This window comes from Coturnix japonica, chromosome 1 (assembly GCF_001577835.2).
Source record: "Coturnix japonica isolate 7356 chromosome 1, Coturnix japonica 2.1, whole genome shotgun sequence".
In the NCBI taxonomy this organism is placed as follows: Eukaryota; Metazoa; Chordata; class Aves; order Galliformes; family Phasianidae; genus Coturnix; species Coturnix japonica.
In genome coordinates, this window is record NC_029516.1 from 116,279,039 (window position 1) to 116,304,283 (window position 25,245).

Genomic DNA, 25,245 nt, shown 5'->3' on the forward strand with positions numbered 1-25,245 from the left:
CCTTGCATCTAAGAAGTGCATGTGTGTCTTTACCCCAGATGACTTTGAGCATTTGTAATAATGTAAATACTGTGTAGGTTAATATGAGAGCAACAACAGTGAAGAAATTAGGCTGCTATTTGTCAGAAGTCAGAATGATTACAGCGAATACTGCAGTAAAATAGAAAGAAGACTCTTACTGCCAGTTTTCAGGAGTTCTTTCTGCAAATGTGACCAAAATAAGGGGTTATCAGGTGTATAGTTTGCTTTAGTACAGAAGACAGTAAAAATCTTAATGTTTCTTCGATGCTTTTTTAAAAGGAGGAAGAGTGAGCTGCTACATGCTGTTAGAAAAAAACAAAGATCAGTTTGGACTAGTTTGATTTGTACAACTTTATCTGATAACTAGCTACTGCAGAATCACATATTACAGTCATCCCGAGACTGTTCCTGAGGTTTGCAACAACTGAACACACACACAGAAGTGACAGTGGAAGGATATCATAAGAAGATGTAGCTTTATCAGAGTCTTCTGATGCACAAAAACTGTGCTCAGACAGAGTGGCACCAGAAGGAAGTCTGGTAACAGAGTGCACTCTTGCATACTGCATTTGTTGTCTCTTAATAGATGGGAAGAGATTATTTGTGTGAAGGTGTTTGGCTTTTTTTAAATAGTTTGGACACAAACATTAAATAGCCCATGTAAGGCAATTATTGTAAATGAGTGCTGTCAGTGGGTCACTGCAGAAGGTGACATGCTGAGAGGATCAGAGTTAAGTAATACACTGGAGATTCGGTTCTTTGGCATTTACTTTTTTAAAACAATTCTTTTTGCTTGTAATCAGTTTTAATGCTCGGACATCAGCTCCTTGACTGTACTCAGTGTCTGGTATAAGCAGTTTTTGGACTTAATGCATAATGGCTGGGAGAATCCAACCACTATAGCTTCTGAAAGTATTTGTTTGCTTGAGAAACATAAGTTCCATCAAATTTTGGACTTTGTTCCTAAATCATCAGCACCCTTCAACCTCTGTAATGAAATTTACCATTAACATATTCTGTGAAACATTTTGTCGCTGAACTTGATTGAACCCAACCCCAGGTGACACCCAGATTTGTGTCCTGGTTTTCCCAGCACATACGATCCAATCAGGAATCCCAGCTCTTCCACTGCAAACAGCTGTAGGTTATTTTTGACACTGATAGGAGGATGTCATCATGCTGCTAGGGAAGAGGCTACAGCATGGGGAGAAGCATTTTCATCAGCTTAGTTGTATCTGAGTATCACTGCTAAGCAGTTTGAGGTTCCTTACAGTTGTGCACGACCTTAGCTGGTAAATACTTGTAATCTGTGATCTATACTGAAACAGATCACTACCAATACTGCACACTGCTAGATGAAAGCTGCCTAAGGTATGCCTACCACATTTCACAGTTACCGTGTAGGCACAGCTTGAATGTAAATACACAGCAGCTTTGTGGGAGGATAACAAACTGAACACAGGAGTTGCCTGTCACCAGACAGCAGCTCACCTGCTGCTTCTGCCTCCAGAGTTTAGCATCTCTTCAGGTACATTTACTAAAAATGTTTGATTCCCCTTTTGCACTGTGGGTTTGAGTTCCACTCTGATGCATCTGCCTGCGTAGATAATTTTGCTCTCACTAATGGCTGTGTAAGCGCAGAAAATAGGGGGATGGCTTAGTTGTTTTTAAACGTTTGCTCTCAGCATTCTCTCTGAGCTTCAGCATCTTTTGCAAGGGAATGGAATGTACTCCTCAGCTGTCTATCAGAAGCAGGCATACATTGCATGTAGTGCCACAACAGGATGGAAGATAAACAGCATAAGTTTACCTATGTATGGTAAATGTGGTCAGCTTCATTATCTGCAGGCTTCTCATTGGGTGACTGGAGGAGAGAAACCGAGCATGCCACAACCTAGCCTCAAGAGGTTACTGTGTGGTGGACTTTCTGTCCTGCTTGAAAGTGAAGAGAGACCAGGATCATTTCTCAAGGTGTTTAAGTGATGCAGTGGTATTTTGCACATCATCTGTAGCTTTACAATTCCGCTTCATATTTACATAGTTTTCACATTAAAACTGGCTTTAAAGAAGTTTAAGGTGCTTTACTATTGAAAACTAACATTTGCAAAGCCTCCAAATGGAAAACCAGCGTTTCTGATATCAGACTCATTTTCTGACACTATTTCTACTTTTTCAGAGTACTTAATAATCCTCAAAATTGATCATTTCTCTGGAAAAATAAAAATATTTTATATAAATAGGACACTTTGATTTGTACCTCAAAAATTTCCAGATAAAATTAGTTCATTTTATAAGCAAATACTGTTGGGAATATGCTTTGGGCTCATTTTCTCTTACAGACAGATCTTTATATTATGATTGAAATTGGAAAGAAAAGTTGGTGTTCTGCTTGGGATTACTATTTACATACAAAAAACCTGAGAGGGACTTTTAAATGAACCATTGGGGTCACGATTGTTAGATAAATTTAGAACAAGTAGTCATAGAACCATAGAATTATAGCATCATAGAATGGCTTGGGTTGGAAGGGACCTCGAGGATCATGAAGCTCCAGCCCCCCTGCTGCAGGCAGGGCCACCAACCTCCACATTTAATACTAGACCAGGCTGCCCAGGGTAGTATAATCCATTTTTTGGTCTACTTTTAGTTGCTAATCATTGAGAAATATCTTAACATCGTGGAATTTGGTAATGTCAATTTGATCTGGTCGCTCTTCATACATTTTTCATAAGAGGCTTTCAAGTTCTGACTGAAATTTTCCATTGCTATTCTTATTTCTCAGTGTTGCACTAGAATATACGTACGTTGAGTGTCTAACTAAGGCCAAGAACACAGTGAGTGAGAGAGAGAGCTTGTATATGCTTCATGTAGTAGCTCATACTAGCTACGAATACTAGCCATCACTGAGAACATAAAGGAGAGATTTTCTCAGAATGAGACTGATTAGGAACCAAGAGTTCTCCAGGCCGGTGCAAACATCTCTAAGCTTTTTTTCATAAGGAATGGTATGTTTCTGTCATATTTTTATACCACTGCATGAAAAATTCATGCTCAACAGGTAGTGAATTGAAGTAATTTTACCATCAGATCCTTGATCTTGTAGTTCCTTGTTAGGTCTTGAAATAACAAGAGATGGTATGCACCAATACGGTCATGATGAAGCAGCTAGGTGCATTTGATTCACACCACACCTCACTCAATAGTAAAAGAAAACATGATGTTACCAGAAAGTGTCTGCCCTTTTATCTTCCCTTCTTCAGACATGCATATTGTGTATCTTTATCAATCAAGCACTTGTACCTAGATAGCTAATGAATTGTGTTTTACGGGAGATAGCGCCATTACTGCATGCCACTAATTGGCATCTTTAAACATTTTAGTAGCAGTTGATTTTTAATATGTTTTCCTTTGGTCCTTTCTACAGCTCTTACTCAGAGAGGAAATCTGATCTACGATAGCACGGAAACATCAGCAGTGACCATGGCAAGGGAAATTCCTTAGGGAGCTGCCTGTAAGTCTGATCAACACTTAAGATGAAACGTGTTGCATATTCTTTGACAGGATGTTACATGCAGAGTTTAGCTATATAAGGCAATTTCTGAGGCAATAAGGGAATATTCAGGAACACAACTTTCTGCTGTGAACAGGTGAGTAAGCACAAAGAAAGGAATTACCTTGTAAAGTTTGTTTTGCTGTTGATTTTTTTCACAGTATGTTCTCAAAGATATGACTAGTTGCTGAGATTCTCTAAGCTGTGCACAAATGAAATCCTGTTATTCCAGAATCTTGGGTACATGAAGAGGTCCCCATTTCTGTGCTACAGTGATTCAGCAGCTGAAGGTTGGGAAAAAAGGAGCCTTTTGTGCTTTTATTACTTCTCCTTGTGACTGTTGGCTGTGTGGAGAGCAAAGGGAAGTATTGGAGCAAGAGGTAGGATAGATCGTGGCAAACAGGAATGGAAATGCTGAGGGAAAGGCAAAAAAATACGGGAGGAATTGAGGGAGATGATGACGGATATGTCAGGACAGCAGCTAATGGGGAGAAGGAAATACTCACTTTGGGTTACATGTTACATGCAAGTAGGCTGTAGAGGACAGTAAGATATGATCCTCTCATATATATTCTGGAGGGGGAAAAGAAAAGAAATGAAATAAAATAAAATAAATAACGAAATATCCATGCCTCAGAAATCTAAATCTCCAAGGCAAAGCAGGTTTGCCCGCACCCTCTAGTGGTCTAGACAGAAATGACATTTTCACTCGACATCTTCGGTAATTAATAGTACCATTTGCTGGAACCAGGAAAATTTTGTTCCTCAGCCAGTCTGACACAGCTGTAACAACTGTTCCCAGCCTCTGAAACAGGATGGCTGCATCTAAAATCCTTTTTTTTTGGTATGATTTTTTGTCTATGATAACTCCTGAAGTTGAGAGAGTGATGGCTCAGCCCTGTAAGCAGTTTGTAACCACACAAGGAAGTGAATTTCATGGCCTGAGCCCAAGTTTTGACAGTTTAATTTACTAACATTGACTTAGATTCAGTGTAGTAACAACTTCTTTGTGTATACAGAAGATGGTACAGCCCTCAATCATGTAAGTATAGATAGAACAGAACACTTCATCACACAAGAAAAATTAATCAGTCACTTATTTAGAGGGAAACTACAGCATGTAAAAGCCCTTATGTGCTTGCTGCTGAAGAACACGTGCTCACAGGAGGTAGGACTGCAGGAAAAAATGGGAGTAACCTTGTGATTTTGATGCTTGAGTGATGTCCTGGGAAATCAGATTCTGCCACTGATTCTGCTTGAAATTCTTGGGTGATGCTGAGAGTAAAAGGATGCGTAAAAATACCTGAAATTAAGCTGAGATGGAACTTTATTCCTTTAGCCCAAGTGGAGACAGTTCTGACACAGTCACTAACTACAGTCCCTTACAGTCCCTAGTAGTCACTTCTCATAAAATAGCAGTACTTGGGATACTTAAGGGCAAGTACAGAGCAGATATCCATTTGCAGTTATAGGACAATTGGGTTTTGACAGGACCAAGAGCTGGTCTACTGCCAGGAAGGAGCATGCTTCAAGTATATAATGAAGATTGTGTTTTCTTACAAATATAAGTGCTTTCTTTTCAAGTACATGTAATTCCTCTTCTAGAGCACTTTTCTAGGATAAAGACTGTACACAGTCAGAGCTCTCTTTGTAAAGTATTGAAAACCTTGACCGTTTCCTTCCTTGAAAGTATACTAACTGCCACACTTAGGGATGATTTGCACTTGACCAGTCAAAATTGCAACCTTGATGAAAGAGGAAGCAGTAGTTGTTGGTTAAAAGAGGAGCAGATATCTGAAATATAGTTCAGGTAGAAAACAAAATAGCTGATCTCTAATTTTGTTTTCAAAGATACTATTTCACATTCAGAGGTCATTGGATAATCCCAGTCTAAAGAGTAGAGATCAGACTATAGCCAGTCCCTTATGGATAACTTACCCTGTGTTTAGACTAGAGAATCCTGTACTCTTCTTCATGGTGCTTTCATCTTTCCCTATGCAGTCATGTCAATATATTTTTCTTTGACATGAAATACAGGCAGTATGCAGCCATTTTATGGTTAAAGCAATCTCTTGCTCAGATAACAATTTCCATGGTGAAACGTGGTAGGCAACCTGGGGCTCTATTTCCTGACCATAACCGCTAGTGTGTCATTTAGAAAGTGAAGGAAGTGTTTCTTTTCTGTCAGTCATCTTAAAAGACCATAACAAATAATATTAATTTCCCAGAAATAAAAGGAAACAGATAATCCTTTTTAAAAAGTATTCAGCACCAGGTTGAAGGCTTAGGTGTTCAAGTAACTTTCCTAAGGAAGAGAGTATTCTGGGAAACTCACTAAGATATTTTTTTTCCAAGTTTTCATGTATGTTCTATGTGAACTACATCAGTCTGAGTGCTGAGTTCATACTGTTCTTTATCATCTTACTCTTCCAGATCCCATTCTGAGACAAGTCACAGAATCAAAGAATCACATAATGTCAGGGATTAGAAGGGATCTCGAAAGATCATCTAGTCCAATCCCCCTGCCTTTGCAGGAACGCCTAGATAAGGTCACACAGGAATGTGTGTAGGTGGGTCTTGAATGTCTCTAGAGAAGAAGACCCCACAACTTCTCTGGGCAGCCTGTTCCAGTGTTCTGTTACTCTTACTACAAAGATGTTTTTTCTCATGCCAAATTTTCATTGGTACCTTAATCTTTGTGATTCTCATCTCATAGAGCATGAAATCTTTCTTTTTATATCTGCCTTCAAGGAGTTAAGCTTTCAGAAGAAGCCACCAATTCAGAGTTCCTCATTTTCTAATGTGTATTCAAAGACACCTGGGTCTGACTTGAAGAAGTACTGAACACTCACAGATCCATATATAGTCTACAGAAACGTCAGTTGCTCAGAGAATCGAGGACTTAGGCAACTCGTGTTCTCAATTGCTTACTTTTCTGTTTGCAATACAGGGTCAAATCATATTTGTGATAGAGAAAGGCTAAAGCACTTTGCATCAACATTGCAGTCTATGGAAATACCCACAAATTATTTACTTGGCATTCAGAACAAGAGGTTGAACTTATCATGGGACCTGGTTGTCAATCACTGAATAGGGAGAACAGACTGAAGCTTTCTGGTAGTTTACTTTGCTTTTGGAATATTGCTGGGTGGGTACTCATTCCAATACAAATCTAGTAGAAACAGGCAGGCTTAAACTTGTCCATTTTGCAGCCATCTGAATTGTTAAGTTTCTTGGCACCTGAGCTGATTGCCTCTTTTTTCAGCCTGTTGTTTTCCAGCTTGTCCCTACTTGGATCATTATACTTCAAAGCAAATAGGGGACCGTGCTGACAAGATTCAGGCTCCCAGATTCTTCAGTAGTTTATCCATCCATCTGTAGTAACCTGCCTGAGCTATATGAGCATTTCTTGACAACAAAGGAAAAGACATGTTCATAATAGATAATTTCCCCTCCCCTCAATTTCAGGTCTCTGCAGAGCTGGTGATTTCAATTATTCAGTATTTAAATAATCAGTGCAGTGATCAGTGCTGTTGTGGTCATTTGAAATACATCGTCAGTAAAAAAGTTTGCAGGCTTTTCACAACTGCAGCTAAGTTGGCTGTTAATATAAGAGTATGACATTGTATTAAACTGGACCAAGATTAAGCCCTTCAATTAAGCTAAGCTCTTCTTTATACCTGCATGCAATGTGTCTTTACGAGTCTAAATTGTAGATGACATCAGTTGCCTTTTCTTGGTCCACTGATGGCATCACTGAAGGCCACCTAGTTGGTCAGGCACAATCTGCCCTTGGTAAAACATGCTGGCTGTCTCAGATCACCTTCTTGGCTCAGATTTGCCTTATAATAGCTTCCAGATGAATTACCAAAATGTAGTCTTAATATTAACACTGAAAAAGAAAGGCTGTAGAAACCTAAATCCTCTGTTATTTTCATTTCAAGTGCTAAAACTCAAGACTGAGATCTTGCTTAGCTTAGAAGGAAGGTCTGAAGTTATCCACAGTTGTGGAGGGGGAAGATTACTTCTCAAGCTGTATCATTCTGAGAACCCAATATGCTATAAATAGTCAAAGCACTTGCTGAGGACTTACCAGAGTAAATCCTAGTGAATCCTACAGCTAGAAGAAAGTACCTTCTAATGTACCTTTTAATCCTGTTTATGCTGAGAGCACTCTCTACAAACTAAAGATGTTTACCTAATCTAATTGGAACCAAACATTTTTGCAAAGATTAGCCACCATGCTATAGTTATTTTTCTACAACGTGTCTTTACTCCTGAAGCTGAATTTGTTCCAGTTTGCATGGTGCAACTGAGTTATAGTGTAAATAGTTAAGAATGAAAAAGTGTAGTATTTTACTTAGTGCTTAAATAGATATGTTCCAATTTTTATATGAAGTGACGAAGAAAATCTTACTGTTTCAGGGGTGATATAGATCCAAATTTTAATTTTCTGAAGATGAAAATATATTCATATTTCACACATCCCAATTGAGAGAGTATGAGGAATTCCCTGTTTGTGGGCAGTACTCTATTTTCTGTTTTTGATGGGATGAAAGTACAGCATAGGAAGTTCTGCATGAATGTGCGGAAGAACTTCTTTACATGAGGGTGACGGAGCACTGGAACAGGCTGCCCAGGGAGGTGGTGGAGTCTCCTTCTCTGGAGATATTCAAGACCCGCCTGGACGCCTACCTGTGTGACGTGGTGTAGGGAGCCTGCTTTGGCAGGGGGGTTGGACTCGATGATCTCTAGAGGTCCCTTCCAACCCCTACAGTTCTGTGATTCTGTGATTCTGTGATCTTTAAAAGATTTTTTTTCTGAAATAAGACTTGCAAATATCTTGCTCCAGGGGAAAGTTTGATTGCAATATGTTGTTGTGGCTGGATCTGCTTGAAATCTCCAGCAAAGGGTTGAAAGTTGAAGCTTTCTCAAGGACCGAGATGTTTCCTCTCATCTAACTTGCTTGCCGTTTGGAGTCTCATTTTAAAGTGCTTGATTGTGAGCAAGACGTCCCAAGGTATGGGACGTCTCAGCTGGGGCCATGTAGATTTGAATACGTAATATGATAGAGCAGAGTGAAAAACAACTCTTTTAATTTAATGAAAGAAGGAAAGAAGGAAAGAAAATAAAGGAGAGAAAAAAAGGAAGGAAGAAAGAAAGAAAGGGAGAACGGAAGAAAGAAAAAGAAAGGAAGAAAGAAAGAAAGGAAAAAAGGAAGATCTGTAAAAGTTGTCATTTCATTTACAGCTAGAATACAAACAGCAGTGGCGTGGAGTTGGCACATGATATGACCTAAAAATAGGAGCCGAGTATGAACACATGTTCAGCCTAAAAAGTAGTCAGTCTTGTGATTAGTGTGACCATTTCAAAATGTTTCCTGTTGCGATTGAATAATCTTTAAAAAGAAAGGATGGCTTTTATCTGAAGAATTTCTAGGTGTCTTCTCTTTCTCTTAATCTTGGCAAAAAAATAGTAAATAAATAAATAAAAGTTTTCTTCTATGTTAAATCATCAGACAAAACTAGATTACAAACCATGCTTTTTGCATAGTACGGTTTATAGCACTATATAACAGAATGCTCTAAAGCCTATCAGTCTGTATGCAAATGACTTTAGTGTGTACCTTATAGAATGCCTTAGAGGTAGGTAACATCTAAAGAGATGTTGTGGGAGTGGTGAGTAGTTTTGAATTGAGGAAACTGCTTTTTAAATTCAGTTTTTGTGTTTGCTTCTTTTTGATATTTTTTTAAAAAGAGATTCAGAGAATTGAAAGAGGAACCTGCACTGAGCAACACGTCTTAACTTGTAACAAATTTTCCCCACATCATGTGATGAAAAATATCACTGCTCTCTTATCGTCGCTATCTGCAATGTTTAAGCGCTATGGCTTTTCTCACCTCCACGTCTGATTCTAGAAGGGGCTGCATGAATTTACTTTCCACTTTGTAGGCTCTTTTAGGAGTACATCATTCACAAACTGTATTAAAGAAGGAAATCAATTTGTTTGAAAGCTTAGAACTCTGCTTTGCATTTCTTCCTCTCTGTGTATTTATGACTGTGAGGCATAGCAAGAGACTGAAACATACACAGGAAAACAATAAGGAGACTAAAACATCTCTCCTGAAATCTATATTGCCTTTATATTTTTGAGATGAGAACTTTACTCAGATACTTAAAAGGGATCTGGATCTGTTTCCTTTAGTCCATGAATGACTTTCAGAACAGTGGCTTTTTCCATCATTTGGCTGGCAAACGGCAGTAAAAGCCCTGCGGGTGGTGATGCTTAATGACTACCACAGGCATCAATGACTCCACCTCACGCACCCCACCAGGTCTCTCCACCATGTGCCTGGTGCCATGTGAATAAACCCTGTCCTGTTCCTGAGTAATTTCAGTGGGGCTTGGCTGCTTTGTGGGAAAACATAGTGATGGTCCTGCTTCTCTGAACATGGGTCCCAAAACAGAGATGGGAACAAAGTTGAAAGAAAAATTAAACAACCTCCACTTTTTTTCAGGAGAAACAGAAAAGTTGTTGGTGCTGGTATTCTCGAGGGCAGGCTATATTGTAAGAGCATAGCCCTGCCTTTGCTTCCACAAAGCAGAATGAATCCTCAGTGTTTCTGAAGACAAGACTGCTGAGAGGGTTGGGAGAAGGTATCAGCCTCTATCGAAGCCCCAACAAGGGATGTCCCAGGAGCAGTTCTCCTTCGAGACCTATGGCTCTACAGCAGAGGCACAACAGAAAAAGGGAACTAAAACCTTTTGATAGGGAAGCCCTCACGAGAGCTTAGGTTTCAAGCTTAAAGTTTTCTTCTAACAAGTCTCATTTCTCATCAGTTATTTTCATGTATTTGGCCCAAGGACAGCAAGCTGTACTTTTGTGCTGTAGCAATGCTGATAAATCAGTCAGCCTCTTCTCCCAGCAAAGAGTGACAGGAAAAGAAGGAATGGCCTCAAGTTGAGCCAAGGGAGATTCAGGTTGAATATTAGGAAAAATTTCTTCTCTGAAAGAGTGGGGAGGCTCAGGAAAGTGCCGCTCATGGAGATAGTTGATTCACCATCCCTGGAGACCTTCAAGAAGCATTGAAATGTTGTACTAAGGGACATGGTTTAGTGGAGAAATATTGGTGGTAGGTGGATGGTTGGACTGGATGATCTTGGGTGATCTTTTCCAACGTTGGTCATCTTATGATTCTATGGTGAATATCTTAGGTTTATTCTTACTGTTATATGTGATCTACTTGAAACATTACAGAAGCTGTTTGTCCAGTTCCTTCCTGGATGTTATTAATATCTTTTCCTGTCCTTTAAGAATATAGAGGATTTAATAACATTCCCACCTCCAATGTGTGTGTCATCCTGAACCATATATTTTCTGTGCCAAATGTCTTTCTTTAGCCTTCAGTTTAAAAACTGTAACCTTAACTTTTAACAATGGAAACCTTAATTGTTTTGGGTTAGCTTGAAATGTTTTTCCTGTATAGGGTCCAACTGTGCCAAACTTTTACTTTATTCTTAGTATATTTTAATCATTTTCCTATGCACTGATTTCCAGTCATACATTGGCTCTCCACAGATTCAGTAATATTCTAAAGAATATCACATGGATGTCTGTAGGGGTACTTATAACTCACATTTTGCTTCCCAAGAGCTATTTCCTACTGCTCTATTGCTATTATTCACTAACTGGATCATAATCATGCTAGCTTTCAAAACACTTCAGAGTTTGTTTTTAGATATCCCATGAATTTCAGTATCTTAATCTTCCACACGCAGTTTTCATACAAACTAAATATCTATAAAGTACATGATCATCAGCCCATGATATGATCTGCAGGAGATTTTTCTCCAGTTTGTATCAGTAGGTTTCAGCATGGCAGGAGTTTAATTTCCCCTTCATTTTCATCTCTTCAGATGAAGAGCGTTAGTTATGCCATTTTCAAATTGCTCTTTGTTCTCTATATTTGTCCTTGTCACTGCATTTCTCAAGGTATACTTTTTTCACCCTCATAGGCTTAAGTCTCATCTTACACAGAAATACACTTTAAGACTGGCTGATCCCTGGACCCCAGTTTTTTATCTAGTGTGTTTTAGTCCTAGTGAAACTCAAGCTTTGAATTTTATCTGACAAAGTTTTTCTTTGGGACTTGGAGTTCCTATGCTGCAGGATTGCTTTCCTTTCATGTAATATCTGAAATTAGCCCTATCAAGTCAGCTAAATATCACGATCATAAAAATGACTGTCAAGACTCTATTTTTTAGTACACACATCAGTAAATAACAGTCTCTAAAACAAGAAATAATCTTTTTTTTTTCTTTTTCCCTTAATTTTACTAAACTCTCTTAATGCCTCATACTGAAATGATCCAGGTATCTCAGGGCATTTCACTAGTGGTAATGGGGAGCTCAAGTTCAAGTAAAGCCAGCAAGTTGTTGCTATGTGTTGCCTATAGATGAGAACACACACTAGACACCCCTTCCCCACCCCCAAATTTTCATTAAATTATATACCAGCTCACTTCTTGACTAAAATTAGGCTACTTTATACTTTTAATGAAGGAAGCATATGTTAGACAGGCGTGTGATCAACTTTTTACCTTATTTAAGTGACCTAAGTGCAGTGAAGATTTGCAAGAGAGATAGAAATCTAACTAGCACCCTTGCAGCTTAGTTCAACCGATAAGATTTCAGCTTTGACCCACTGCGTCTCCTGCATTCGATGGCTTTCAGAAGAATGAAATGGTAGCAGATGTGGTTTCAGAGTGCTATTCTTGTTGCAACTCTGTGTATTAGTGTGGCAGCACAAGTAGTTACTGTGAAACCGAATAAGCACGGGAGCTTTTGTTAGCAATCACAGAATGTAGAATTGTAGAATTGCAGAATCATAGAATGGCTTGGGTTGGAAGAGACCTTAAGGATCATCTAGTTCCAGCCTGTTGAACTGGAGATTATGAGATAGGAAAAAAAACCAACACAAAACCAAAAGCATTTCTTGTGTATCACCAGTCATACTTCTGACTGGTATCAAATTGAGAAGTCAGGAAAAAAATGGTAAACGAGGAGGGGGAAAAAAAGGGCAAAAAAAGATCTCTTATTTTGCATCTCTTCTATTCTGTGTATGCATGCTGCTTTTAAAACCAGGTCATGCATGCTAAATGCTCATGTAGTTATTCCTGAGATTTCACTAACAAGTTTGTTTCCAGTTTCTGCACAAAATGTCTTACATGTGTGCTAGGGTTACTCTATATTCTGTTCTAAACAGTATGCCCCAAAAATCATGTCAAATTATCCTTTCAGCTACACCTGTATAATATAGGTGGACTGAGCTGTTTATGGACTGTAGTGTATATTAAATCAATCAACAACTAAAGATTCTCATATCCTTAATGCAACTGGAAGAGAAAGCTGTTTTTTTTCTTTTTCTTTTTTCTTTTTTTTTTTCTTTCTTTCTTTTTTTTTTTTTTTTTTTACCATGTGCTTTCTTTTTAATCTCTAAAGATAATCTTCAAAAACACATACAGCTCTACCTCAGTTCCTTTGGACTGAGCAGGAGAGGAAACATTCAAAAAGAATTTCACAGAAGAAAGAAATGAACAGATAGAAAAGATACAGTTGAAGCAGAATATATATACTTTGGCTGCTCTGAAAGTAATGCCTCCGATTTCATGACATTGACCCATAATGTTAGAGGCAGATATCAGTGGTATGGCAGTAGAGGTTGAGGCTTCCCACCAATATTCTATTACATTTTGTTGCTGTGTGACAGATGGGAGATATCAAAGTGACTAACTATATATAGGATCATATCATAGAATGACCTGCATTGAAAGGGGCCACAATGATCATCTGCTTTTAACCCCCTGCTATGTGCAGGGTCACCAACCACCAGACCAGGCTGCCCAGAGCCACATCCAGCCTGTCCTTGAAGGCCTCCAGGGGTGGGACATCCACAACCTCCTTGGGCAACCTGTGTGAAACCAGCCTCTGTGTGAAAAATAAATAGGAATCGTTGCTTTTACAGCAACCTACACATATTTGGTGTAAAATGTCATCATGCCCACACATTCACTATAAGCCTCTGAACTTTCCTGAAGATGAATGGATTCTCTATTGGAAATCTGGCGTATTGTCTATCACAAATGGCTTCTGCCATCAAAGTATTGATAGTTTTCCTGACAGTTGAACTGAGAAGGGAAATGGTCTCAACTATTCCTTTGACTTTCACAATGGCTGTGTGAGGTATTTACTCATAGTAGGAGGTAACTGCAGACCAAAAGCTGTTCATCAGTCCTGGACACAGACAATATGCAAAGATGCAAAGTAATACAGAAAACCAATTCATATATTATTAAATTTAGATTTCTTCAGGTTGACGTTTAGAAAAATATCAGTGTTTTGCTGTGAGTCAATACTGTTTAATAATTGTTTAGGGCAAGCTACCTGCAGTATGGCCCTCTGGCACAGGATCATTCCATGTGGCTCAGGACATCTGTTGAGGCAGATTATTTAGCAAACTGGTTGTCCATTGCCATACACTCTGTGTAGCCACCTAACAAAAACTGTGGCTGCATGAAGTCAATGTTCCCTGCCAGGAATCAGCAGCTTGTCAGTAACTGCTTGCGTGCATGCTCTTGCTCCATGCTTAAGTGCAAGACAGCATTATTTCAACAAGAAACGAGTTACCTTGTGCTGTTGAGAAATAAGAGCATGCACTTGGACAGTGACCTTTGCTAATAATTCTTAAAATATCAGGCTTAAAAAAAAAAAAGGCTTACAAAGTCTGTGCGTGTAGGAAAGATTTATATATATATGATATATTCTGGCAATTATTGCAATAACCAGAATAATTTAAATCTTCTTCAGGATCCTTACTTACTCTGATTGAAATTTAGAGCAGCCTAGAAAACTGACCAAGGCAGTTATACAGATTGACCTAAGACTGCTCATAGCATTGTTGAAAGCTGCTTAGAAACTGCAATCCACTTTGTTTTATGAAGTAACCAGATCCTTGGCAGCACATATAGTCATAGACTCAGGCTTCATATGCTGAGTGTCACAGAACAGGTCTGTCCTACAACCTAATGTTTATGGAAATACCAATATTTCCATAAACCTGACTACTCCAGAAATGTACTCTTAAAAGATGGCATTGACTAGGTTCACTCTGGACAGGGTTATTAACATGGAAAATGCAGGCTGTATATTTGCAAACTGTTATCAAACATAGAATGAACGTTGTTAACTGCAGTGTTTGCAATCAGCACAGAATCGCTTTACACTCAGCACAACTTTTTTCTTTAACCATGGGAGCTGCCTGTTTGCATCCCCTCAGGCTGGAGTACTCCCCAATAGGAAGAAGTGTTAAGATTACTTTTCTCCAGTCTTGAATAAAGCTGCTTTCATCTAGACTGATACAAGCTCAACAGGCATGTATTCCTCCACTACACTAAGGCTGGTAATGTCTCCATATATTTTTTTTTCACTTTAAAAATAGAGGTTTTCTCACCTTTTGGTGTGAAACACTTGTGGAGAGAAGACACTTGTGTTTTGCCTTGGCCTAACTATTTGAGGTCAGACCCATAACCACCACAAGATTTACTTTGACTAGGTGTACCTAAAAAAAGACGGAAACATGTCTCTGCAAGAGCTTCTGGTCAGTATGGCATTTCTAAAGTCACTCTTTTGGTATAAAAATATTTCACATTCCTCTGCACTCAGGCAAGGCTGTGACTCAAGTTCTGCGTTGAGTTTTAGGCCCCTCACTACAAGAAAGATATTGAGGCCCTGGAGCGTGTCCAGAGAAGGGTAACAAAGCTGTGAGGGGTCTGGAGCACAAGTCTTATGGGGAGTGGCTGAGGGAGCTGGGATTATTCAGTCCAGAGAAGAGGAGGCCCAGGGGAGACCTCATTGCTCTCTACAACTGCCTGAAGGGAGGTTGTGGCAACGTGGGGCTCGGCCTCTTCTCCCATGTAACTAGTAACAGGACTAGAGGGAATGGCCTCAAGCTGTGCCAGGGGAGATTCAGGTTGGATGTTCTAAGAGAGTGCTCAGACTTTGGAACAGGCTGTCCAGGGAGGTGGTTCAAGAAACGTTTAGATGTTGTACTGAGGGACATGGTTTAGCGGGATATACTGGTAGTAGGTAGATGGTTGTGCTGGACAATCTTGGAAGTCTTTTCCAACTTTGGTGATTCTATGATAAGTGCACAAGCAAGCACATTTCCTGAAAATATATGTGTGGGTTTTTTTAAGAAAATAAGTTAAAGACTTTAATACTGTGTGAAATAATGCCTTTGTGATAATGTGGCTACATCCTCGGCAGCATTTGGTGATCTTTGCAAGTATGATACTCAGAACAAAACAGAAACAAGAAACCTCAGCAAGAAGAACAACAAAGAAGTTTCTTAGAAGACTTAGGTTCAGATCTTGACTGAGCGAACAAAAGCTTTGACTTGTAGAGATGTAACATTATATGTTAAAATTTCCACAAAAGTTTATTGCAAGTGTTAGAACACCCAGGGAAAACCTATAGTCTCTTTCTGCAAAGCTGGATGCTCAGGGAACAAGAGCTGAGTTGTGTTATAAAAGGATGCTTCTTATTTTTCCACGTATTAAAACCCTTTTGTCTGTCTAAACATCAAAGTGTTTGTCACTTTTCTCACAACTCAAGATGTTACCCTTTGGCCTTCCTTGTTCTTTCTTCTTTTCATACCCAATCTACAAAGGAAATTAACAATCTGTTTGCTACACTGGTGTAATATTCTGTTAACTCGACAGCAATTCAGACAGTCCAGCAGAGGAACAAACTATGTGATTTAATTTCTTTCTGAATATGTTTGCAACTATGTTCAGCATTCCTTGTTGGTTGATTGGTTGGTTTATTTTCCCATGCTGTCCTACGTTCCTCAGCTAGAGTAGTGTCTTTCTAAAATGGCAAAGGTCTCAAAGGATTCTGGAAACAAGGCATTTCTCAGGAGTGCTTTAACAGGTAGTGAACCAAATTAATGCATCAGAATAAGCAATAGAAGGCTTTCTGCTTAATGGCACGCGTCGTGATTTATTTTTCCAACTCAAATCACAAAGCTTTTTACGAAATGGTACATCTGTCTTCAGTCAGCTCACAGGCTTTTCAGTCTTACTTGCAGGTGCACTTGACACAACAGGAAAAGAATAGATGTGAGAAAGGAAATGCATCAGTTTTATTTAGTAGTCTCCTAAAAAGAAAGTAGACATCTCTGTTGTTACTCTTCCATGACTAAGAAATAAGAGTGTTCTCTTCTCTTCTGCTTTTTTAGTCTTTGTTTCTCTGCATACCTTTTACCGTTTCATTTGCCATCTCTCATCCTCTGAGGGGAAAGCAATCACCATCCCTGCCAAAAGAAGCACTAAGTATGTTTCACCCTCAGTGATGATTACAGCTCACAGGAAAATCTGGTGCTACTGAAATTACAAGTGAGCCTTTTGTGTAGTGTGTCCCAAGTGAGGAAGCGTGAAAAGGAGCAAAAAAATCCTCCCCAAATTTAGCGAGGGATTAGCACCTAGTATTGAACTGAGATACATCTGTCTACTAAATGTTCCACAAATTAGGTATTTCGTAACATTTCTCTCTCTATGCCCAAATCTCAAGGACTACTGTAAATGGCAATATGACTGTACTTTCTCATTTGAAGAATCAAAATTGAATATTTGTCTCCCTGCATGTTTACTTGTCATAGTTCAGACACAGCTGTTGCCAAAATAAAACTTCTTTCTTACAGGATATTTATGTAACAGAACGTATGTTTACAGTTTTGAAACCAGAGGTGAGGCTTTATGTTCTATGCTTTGTGTCTCCTGGAAAAAGTCCAGCAGAGGGTCACAAAGATGATAAAGGGCCTGGAGCATTTCCCCTGTGAGGAAAGGCTGGGTGACCTGGGTCTGTTCAGCCTTGAGAAAACAAGATTGAGAGCCAATCTTGTTAATGTTTATAAATATCTTAACTGTGGCAGTCAAAAGGACATGGCCAACGTCTTTTCAGCAGTCTGTGGGGATGGGACAAGGGGAAACAGCCATAAACTGGAGCACAGAATGTTCTGCACTAATATGCAAAAGAATGTCATGGTGACATGACAGGAAGGAACACTGGAACGGGCTGGCCAAGGAGGTTGTGGAGTGATCTCCTTTCTCTGAGTTATCTCCTTCTCTGGAGATATTGATGAGCCTATGCCTACCTGTGCAGCCTGCTGTAGGGGGCCAGCTGGAGGGTTAGACTCAATGATATCTAGAGGTCCCATCCAACCTCTGTGATTCTGTGATTCATCAGCTGCTTTCAGAAAAATATATTTATGATTATTCCTTACATAAAACTCGGTGTAATAGATATTCAACAGCTTTGTGCCTCGTGTGAAAGTTTTAATGGAAATTTTCACCAGAACTTCAACCACATGAATACATACACTTTGTATACGAATAGCATCTGGAGGTGAGATCTCAGTCTCTGAGCGCAAAGGTCTTTCACGGGCTTAATATTAAAATTCCGTGGGTACTTAGATATAGATGAAACCTTTCTGTTTGCTTTGAGAAATGTGGGGTTGCTAGGCATGAATGGCTGTCACTTGACAAAGATTTTTAAGGCAGTAACCAGCTCATATTTAGTGAGGTAAGTTGTGATAGAAGAGCTGAAATGGATGGTATTACATTCTTTTTCTTTTCTTTAAGATCTGTTTGTCAGTTAAATACCTTTTCTAGTTCCCCTGAAAATTGAAAAGTTGGTTTAATTTTTGATATAACTCCACTGACAAGAACAGAATTTCATCTGCAATAAATTTAGTTCAGAGTATCTTTGCAGTTGTGATTATGCGTTCCATTTCATGTACATGATATATTTGGAACACATCTCTGACTTCTTAGTGATTCCTATTTTCATGTTATTACCTGTTTGATACTGACTCTCGCTATTTCCAAATATATTTAGCTGACTTTTGAAGCACTGTGTCTTATTGATCAGATCAAGAAACTTACAGAAATAGGCCCACACTGGACTTCTTACTGCTGTGTCTGCGCTTTTAAAAATCTTTCTGGATTGCACCCTGTTTATTTTTAGAATTGAATATTTCTTTGGTAGCCTGTCATAGAAACTTCATTCTTTTTTTTGCCAGGTCTCAAGTACAATAGCTCTTGAGGAACTTATGGCATAGTGTTCTAACACAGACATCGATTTAACTTCAGTTTGTGATTTTCTTTGTGTCACAATCACATGACAATGAGGTGTGCAAATGGTAATGTACAGATTGTAAAGCTATCAGAAAGCCATTTATAGGGAAAAAGTAGCTGTTCAAAGCTAGGAATGAATGAGACAGATAAAACAATGCAATAAGTAGAAGGGATGAGGCAGTTTTCAGAAGGTAATTTTAATTGATTGAGTTCGTTCAATAGTAATATCAAATGACATTGGGCTTTTTAAAATTAGTATTTAATTAGCATATGAAGCATGTTTGCAATTTCTGCTTTGACACATTGCTTCTCTTTCTTGACATTTTCTCTCTAGATTTTGAAGCCAAGAAGTGTTCATGATATGATCAAGCTGGCTTGCAGAGAACAAGAACTCTCTTTTGAATAATGGTTAAAAACGGATCACACCTGGACGCTGAGACGCTTGCAATGCTTCAAAACAAAGCTATCTCCATCACTCTCCCAGTGGTGTATACAGTGGTGGCTATTATCAGTATCCCTGGCAACTTTTTCTCCCTTTGGGTGCTCTGCTGGCACATCAAACCCAAAACACCTTCTGTTATCTTCATGATCAACCTGAGCATCACGGATCTCATGCTGGCCTGCTGCTTTCCCTTCCAGATTTCTTATCACATTCAGGGCAATCACTGGACCTTCGGCGAGACTCTTTGCAGCCTTGTGACTGTGATGTTCTACTCCAACATGTATTCTTCCATACTGACTATGACCTGTATCAGCATAGAGAGGTACATGGGCGTGGTACATCCCATGAAGTTGATTAAGTGGAGGAGAAAAAGATATGCCCTGGGTGCCTGCGTGATAATGTGGATTTTCTTGCTACTAGCTTTCTACCCACTGGAAAACACAGATCTGACCTATGAAGTGAAAGAACTGGGGATTATAACCTGTTTTGATGTCCTCAAATGGGAAATGCTGCCGAACTTTGCAGCCTGGGTAGCCTTTCTTCTCACCCTATTTGTCGTGCTCTTCCTGATTCCTTTCATTGTAACAGTTGGATGCTACATGGGCACCATTCGGAAGCTTATTCAGACATCAAGCAGATATGGTAACAGGCAGAAGACTAGGTCCATATACCTGGCAGTGATAGTTCTTTTGGTATTCATCACTTGCTTTGCTCCCAATAATTTTATCCTACTTGCCCATATGATTGTCCGTCTGTTTTACGAAAGGAGTTTGTACCCTGCCTACAAGCTCACCTTATGCTTAAGTTGCCTCAACAACTGCATAGATCCCTTTATTTATTATTTTGCATCTAAAGAATTTTACCAGAAATTCATGCAAGTTTTTCGCCCTAAGGTACCACTCACTGACAGCCTGGAAACCAGAAGGGAAAGCTTATTTTCTGGCAGGACCATGTCAGTCAGGTCGATGTCTAGTGGACCTATGGATGGCCTAGAGGGAGTGAAGATCTGTTTGCAAAGGCAAGAAAGTGTGTTCTAGCCCCAGGCAGGAAAGCACCCCTGAGTTCCAAATGCAGAGGCAGAAAACATTTCTTTCTGAAAATAACTCTCTCCAGTGACAGACATCAAACCATACGCATACCATGCATGCTACTTTAGCAAACAACTGTTTGCTGATAAGAAGTGGAAGCACGAAAGAAAATGAGTTTATTTTTAAAACCTCTGAAGAAAACCCAACATAGTTTTTTAAAGGTTGGCCTGGAGTTAGTACAAAGGAGAAGTTTAGAACAAGAACTAAATTTAAGATATATGATTTCAAGCATTACCCAAAGCTTGATGTCCTAGATGAATGTGAAATATTGCTGTGTATGAGTTAAAGCTTATGCTGAAAAGGGATTTTGGGTAGGGGAGTTATTTTTCTAAGCAATGTGCTTTGGGTTTTTGTTAATGTATTGCTTTCTGTCTTGTATTTCTATAAAAGAGTGAGAAAACATAGCTTGTCATTTTACCATTAATGCTTAATACATAGCCACTGTGAATTCACCACAACACTCACCCAACCGTTTATCAGAATCAAACCACACTAACCTTTGAAAAGGTTAGACTGACTCATATTGTTTACTTCAATTTTATCAAGCAAAATATCTCCAGCAATAAAAGAAAAGCTAAAAAGAAGAGTATTTGAGTTAACTTCAACTGCTGCATGGATTAGATTTTTATTTCCTCAAATTAATTTCTTAGGATGGAGAAGGAGGTGAAAGAAGAGAAGACAACTTACTGCATTTAAAGTAAAAACAAAACAAGAAATAAAAAAATATACACCCCAAAAAACTCCCTGCTTACTTGCTTGGGACTGTTGTGTCCACGTCGAGCTCAATCAACGTCATTTTGTTTCGAGCATGCCCTACACGGTTGCCTGCTCTACCCCTCTAATGAAAGAAACAATGCTAATAATAATAAAAAGGTATACAAGGCATAGCACAGTACTTTCAGTAGTTTGGATGTGTGCCTCTATTTACCTACACTGTCTGAAAAGACACACAGACTGGGTTTTTCCTAAGAAGTCCCATAGTCAAAAGGCAGCAATTCAGTTATTCATGTTTTGCTGGCCCACGTGATAATTTAGCATGGTTTTGCCTTGGCCTTCAAGTCCCTCTTCCATCCACTTAAAGCATTACAGCTTTCTCTCTACCAAAACTGTTTTCAACACTTCAGCAGAAACTGTTCTGTCAGCCATCCTGAAGTCCCCTCCGAAATGTGGAGAAACGTCTCTAACATAACTGACATCAAGCAGCGCAGAAAAGGCAGAAGCTTTGCACACTGGGTATCAACTGTTGTATTCTGAAAAATACTGAATTGCTCCTTTTGCAACACTGAAAAGCTGCTCACAACTGACTGAAAATGTTCTTCTCTCCAGCTTCACTCAACTCACTGTAACACTTCATCCTTTTCTCAGTCACGCACCCCAAGCAATAGGAACAATTTCCCATGAAGGTACTTCATCATATCAGCTCTCCTCAAGATAGCTCAGGTTAGGCAAAATCTGAGTTTTTGATAGTGGGATTGTTTCTCAGAAAAGGCATGTGGAAGTGAACAATGTTTTGAATCTGACGGTGCATACTATGAAGCTTTGGGGGGCGAGGGGTGTGTTTTAAGAGAATAAAATAAGAAGTTACTTCAAAAATAGTGCAAAAACTGCTCTTCTACACTGGAAACATGTCCTCATGGGACACCAGATGGTGTAAGACTGCTAACGTCCTTGTTCAGTGTATGCGAGTTTAAATGTATTTATCTGTGTATATGTACATACATATAAACGCATGTTGCCATTTGAAATGTTATTGAGAAGTTCATATCTATACTGCCTTCAGTTTAGGGAATCACTTTCCCACAGCATTCTCCTAAAGAACCTGGCAGCCCGTGGTTTGGACATGTACACTCTTTGCTGGATAAAGAACTAGCTGCATGAACAGGCCCAGAGAGTGGTGGAGTGGTGGTGAATGGACTTTAATCTACCTGGTGGCTAGTCATGAGTGGTGATCCCCAGGGGCTGTCACTGTGGCCTGTTCTGTACAATATAATATGACCTGGATGAGAGCATTGAGAGCATCCTCAGTAAGTCTGCAGATGACACCACACTGGAAGGCAATGTCAGTCTGCCTGGGGGGTAGGAAGGCCCTGCAGAGGGATCTGGACAGGCTGGATCACTGCACTGAGGACAATGCAGTAAGGTACAACAAGACCAAGTATAGGATCCCGCACTTTGGCCCCAACAGTGCCAGGCAATGCTACAGGCTCAGGGCAGAGTGGCTGGAAGACTGTGTGGATGAAAAGGACCTGGGGGTACTGGTCAACACTGGGCTGAAAATGAGCCACCAGTGTGCCAAAGTGACCAAGAAGGCCAATGGCATCATGACTTATAACAGAAATAGTGTTACCAGCAGGAGTGGGGAAGTAATCATCCTTCTGTACTCAGCCATGGTGAGGCCACACCTCAAGTGCTGTCTTCAGCTTGGGGCCCCTCACTACAAGAAAGACATTGAAGACCTGGAGTGTGTCCATGGAAGGGCAACAAAGCTGTTGAGGGGTCTGGAGCACAAGTTTAATGAGGAACAGCTGAGGCAACTGGGATTATTCAGTCTGAAGAAGAGAAGGCTCAGGGGAGATCTTATTGCTGTCTACAGCATGAAAGGAGCTTGTGGAGTGGTTGGGGTAGGGCTCTTATCCTGCATAACTAATGATAGGAGAAGAGGGAATGGCTTCAAGTTGCACCAGGGGAGATTAAGGTTGAATACTGGGAAACATCTCTGAAAGGGTGGTCAGACGCTCCAACAGGCTGCCCAGGGAGGTGGTTGAGTCGCTGTCCCTGGTGGTGTTCAAGAAACATGCAGATGTTGTACTAAGGGACATGGCTTAGTGGGGAAATACTGGTGGTAGATGGAGGGTTGGACTGGATGATCTTGGAGGTCTTTTCCAACCTTGGTGATTCTATGATTCTACAATTTTATGATTCTAGTATAGAGTCGTATATATATATAGATGACATGCTTACTAGATTGCCTTTGTGGTAGTAATTTTACTGAGAAGCTATGGATGTATATAAGCTCATGTTCTGTTTATTATTGTTGGGTTTGGTATTTTTTTTATTGCTTAACAATTTAATGTCTGAATGTGCTTGGACTTTTTTATATAAGAATAAACGAATAAATAAACAAACCGTGAAAAGTACATGATTTAAGATTTAAGATGAGTTTGCACCTATCGTGTGCAAGTTACTTCTCTGCTTAGAACAAGGCATGGAGATCAAGTTAATACATAAAATGAATTGGCTTTCCATTGCTGTTGATCCTTTTTTCTACATCTCTGCAACTTTTTAAGCTTCTTACTTTTCCTACCTTTCTAAAGACTGACCTTTTTTTTCTTTTCTCTGTATACCTGTTCATTAATTCTTCTATAATAAATATAGCTTATGTATAAATAATAGAGGTTGACAATGGGATGCCCACTTCCCACAGCTAAATCTGAAAAGCAACAATACTAAAATACTGGAAAAGTGGCCAACTTGGAATTATTTTTCTTACCCAATAATTGTACCAAAAACATATATCCTAATTTCAAGGCATTTATAAAAGGGGCCAGCAGGGCAGGTCTTGTCATACCACCCCAACTATGGATTAGGCAGCTGAGAGGATCTGTTGCAGCCCCAGCTCTTTTGCTGGGGATGGGAACAGGATGAAGCTGGGACAGAATGTTGACTGCAGCTGGGTCTGGCTGAGTTGTGGCCATGGCTGGACAGAAGTGTGGAGTTGTGTTAACAGCTGAGGAGACTCTGAGGACTATTGAAGAGTTTGAAGATATCAACCAGGATACCTTTCTAGACTTTAGCACAAATAAAATGCCACCTGCTTGATTATCTTGGCTCATTACAGTGTCCAGCAGACAGTCTTTTCTTTTTCAAGCAGCTTTTTCTTCTTTAGAATTTTCAGCTATGAGACTGTGGTGGTTCTCTTTCCCCAGATCCTGCATCAGCATCTACATGACCTGGCTCTGTCATAGCAGAATTGTCAGGAAAATGTGTACATTATTATTCTTCAAGGGAGCTGCTAAGGCTGATTCTCCCTTGAAGCTTTTCCCAACATCTTGCGCATTCTCAACTGTTGTTGCTGGAATACAGGTGAGGTACTAGGAAAATGGGAAAGTGTTTCACTGAGTGCTTCAAATTCAAAGGAACTCAAAGGTTTGACTCTGCTGTATATCTTAAAGGCCTTGTCAAAGGAGGAAAGGCTTTGGGGAAGTATAAACAGATTCAAGTAAGAGATGGGCGAGGGGCTGAAGAAGTAACCTCTTTAGAAGCTGAGGGAAGTAATACCATAAGTGAGAGTTTAGAAAAAGAAGCAGGAAGTTTGTCTCCAACAGAAACCATCCACTGTTGGAGAATGTGAATAATTTTCTTCATAAACAACCAATTTCATTTTAGAAACATGGAGCCCTTTCAGTATGAAAGCTGGAAGCAGCAGCAACTCTCCAGATTCTTGCTGCAAGGAAAGGAATGTGATTAACAGATAAATAAACCACTACCTAGATACAGAGCAAACACCTCGCAGAGGAACTCAGATATCAAGAAATGTGGCCTTGCCAATCACAAAAGGCACAGTTCATCTGATCGGAAACTAGATATTAAGTGTTGCTCTAAGTGTCTTAGTGCATGGCAATATTCATCTTGATTGCCTGCTCTGTTTCTGGAATCTACATGATAGCTGTGTTTGCTGCTGGTTGTGTTCAGACATCCAGATGTTAATAAACTTTCATATCACCATGAAGCCATGCCACAAAAGCGAGGTTAGAAGGCTGGTCCTGTTACTTCCTGCTTCTTGACAGCTTTCTTCTAATTCTGCCATCTTCACAATTCTAACAGGCGCTTTCTCATCTGATGGAAATCCATGTAGGCTTATGAGCTAGGAAAAAAGTATTCTTGGGGACCACAGCAAATGCACAAATAGACTGCAAGTCTCTCTCACTTCCTCAAACCTTTATGGTTCCA

At 39.6% G+C, this 25,245-nt stretch overlaps 1 protein-coding gene across 4 annotated transcripts in view; it reads left to right on the forward strand.

Moving 5' to 3' along the window:
- The window catches only part of P2RY8 (P2Y receptor family member 8), a 42,746-nt gene extending 19,216 nt beyond the window's left edge, over positions 1-23,530 (forward strand). For 2 of the 4 annotated variants that reach the window (XM_032441461.1, XM_015848531.2), the window contains exons 2-3: positions 3,446-3,668; positions 19,100-23,530. In XM_032441461.1, the coding sequence (XP_032297352.1) occupies positions 19,171-20,244 (1,074 nt within the window). In that variant the 5' untranslated portion in view covers positions 3,446-3,668; positions 19,100-19,170 and the 3' untranslated portion in view covers positions 20,245-23,530. Of the gene's footprint in view, positions 1-2,596; positions 2,637-3,445; positions 3,669-19,099 lie in introns of those variants that run through there. The other 2 variants (XM_032441458.1, XM_015848526.2) reach the window with 2 other exon arrangements.
- The last annotated feature ends 1,715 nt before the right edge of the window (positions 23,531-25,245 follow it).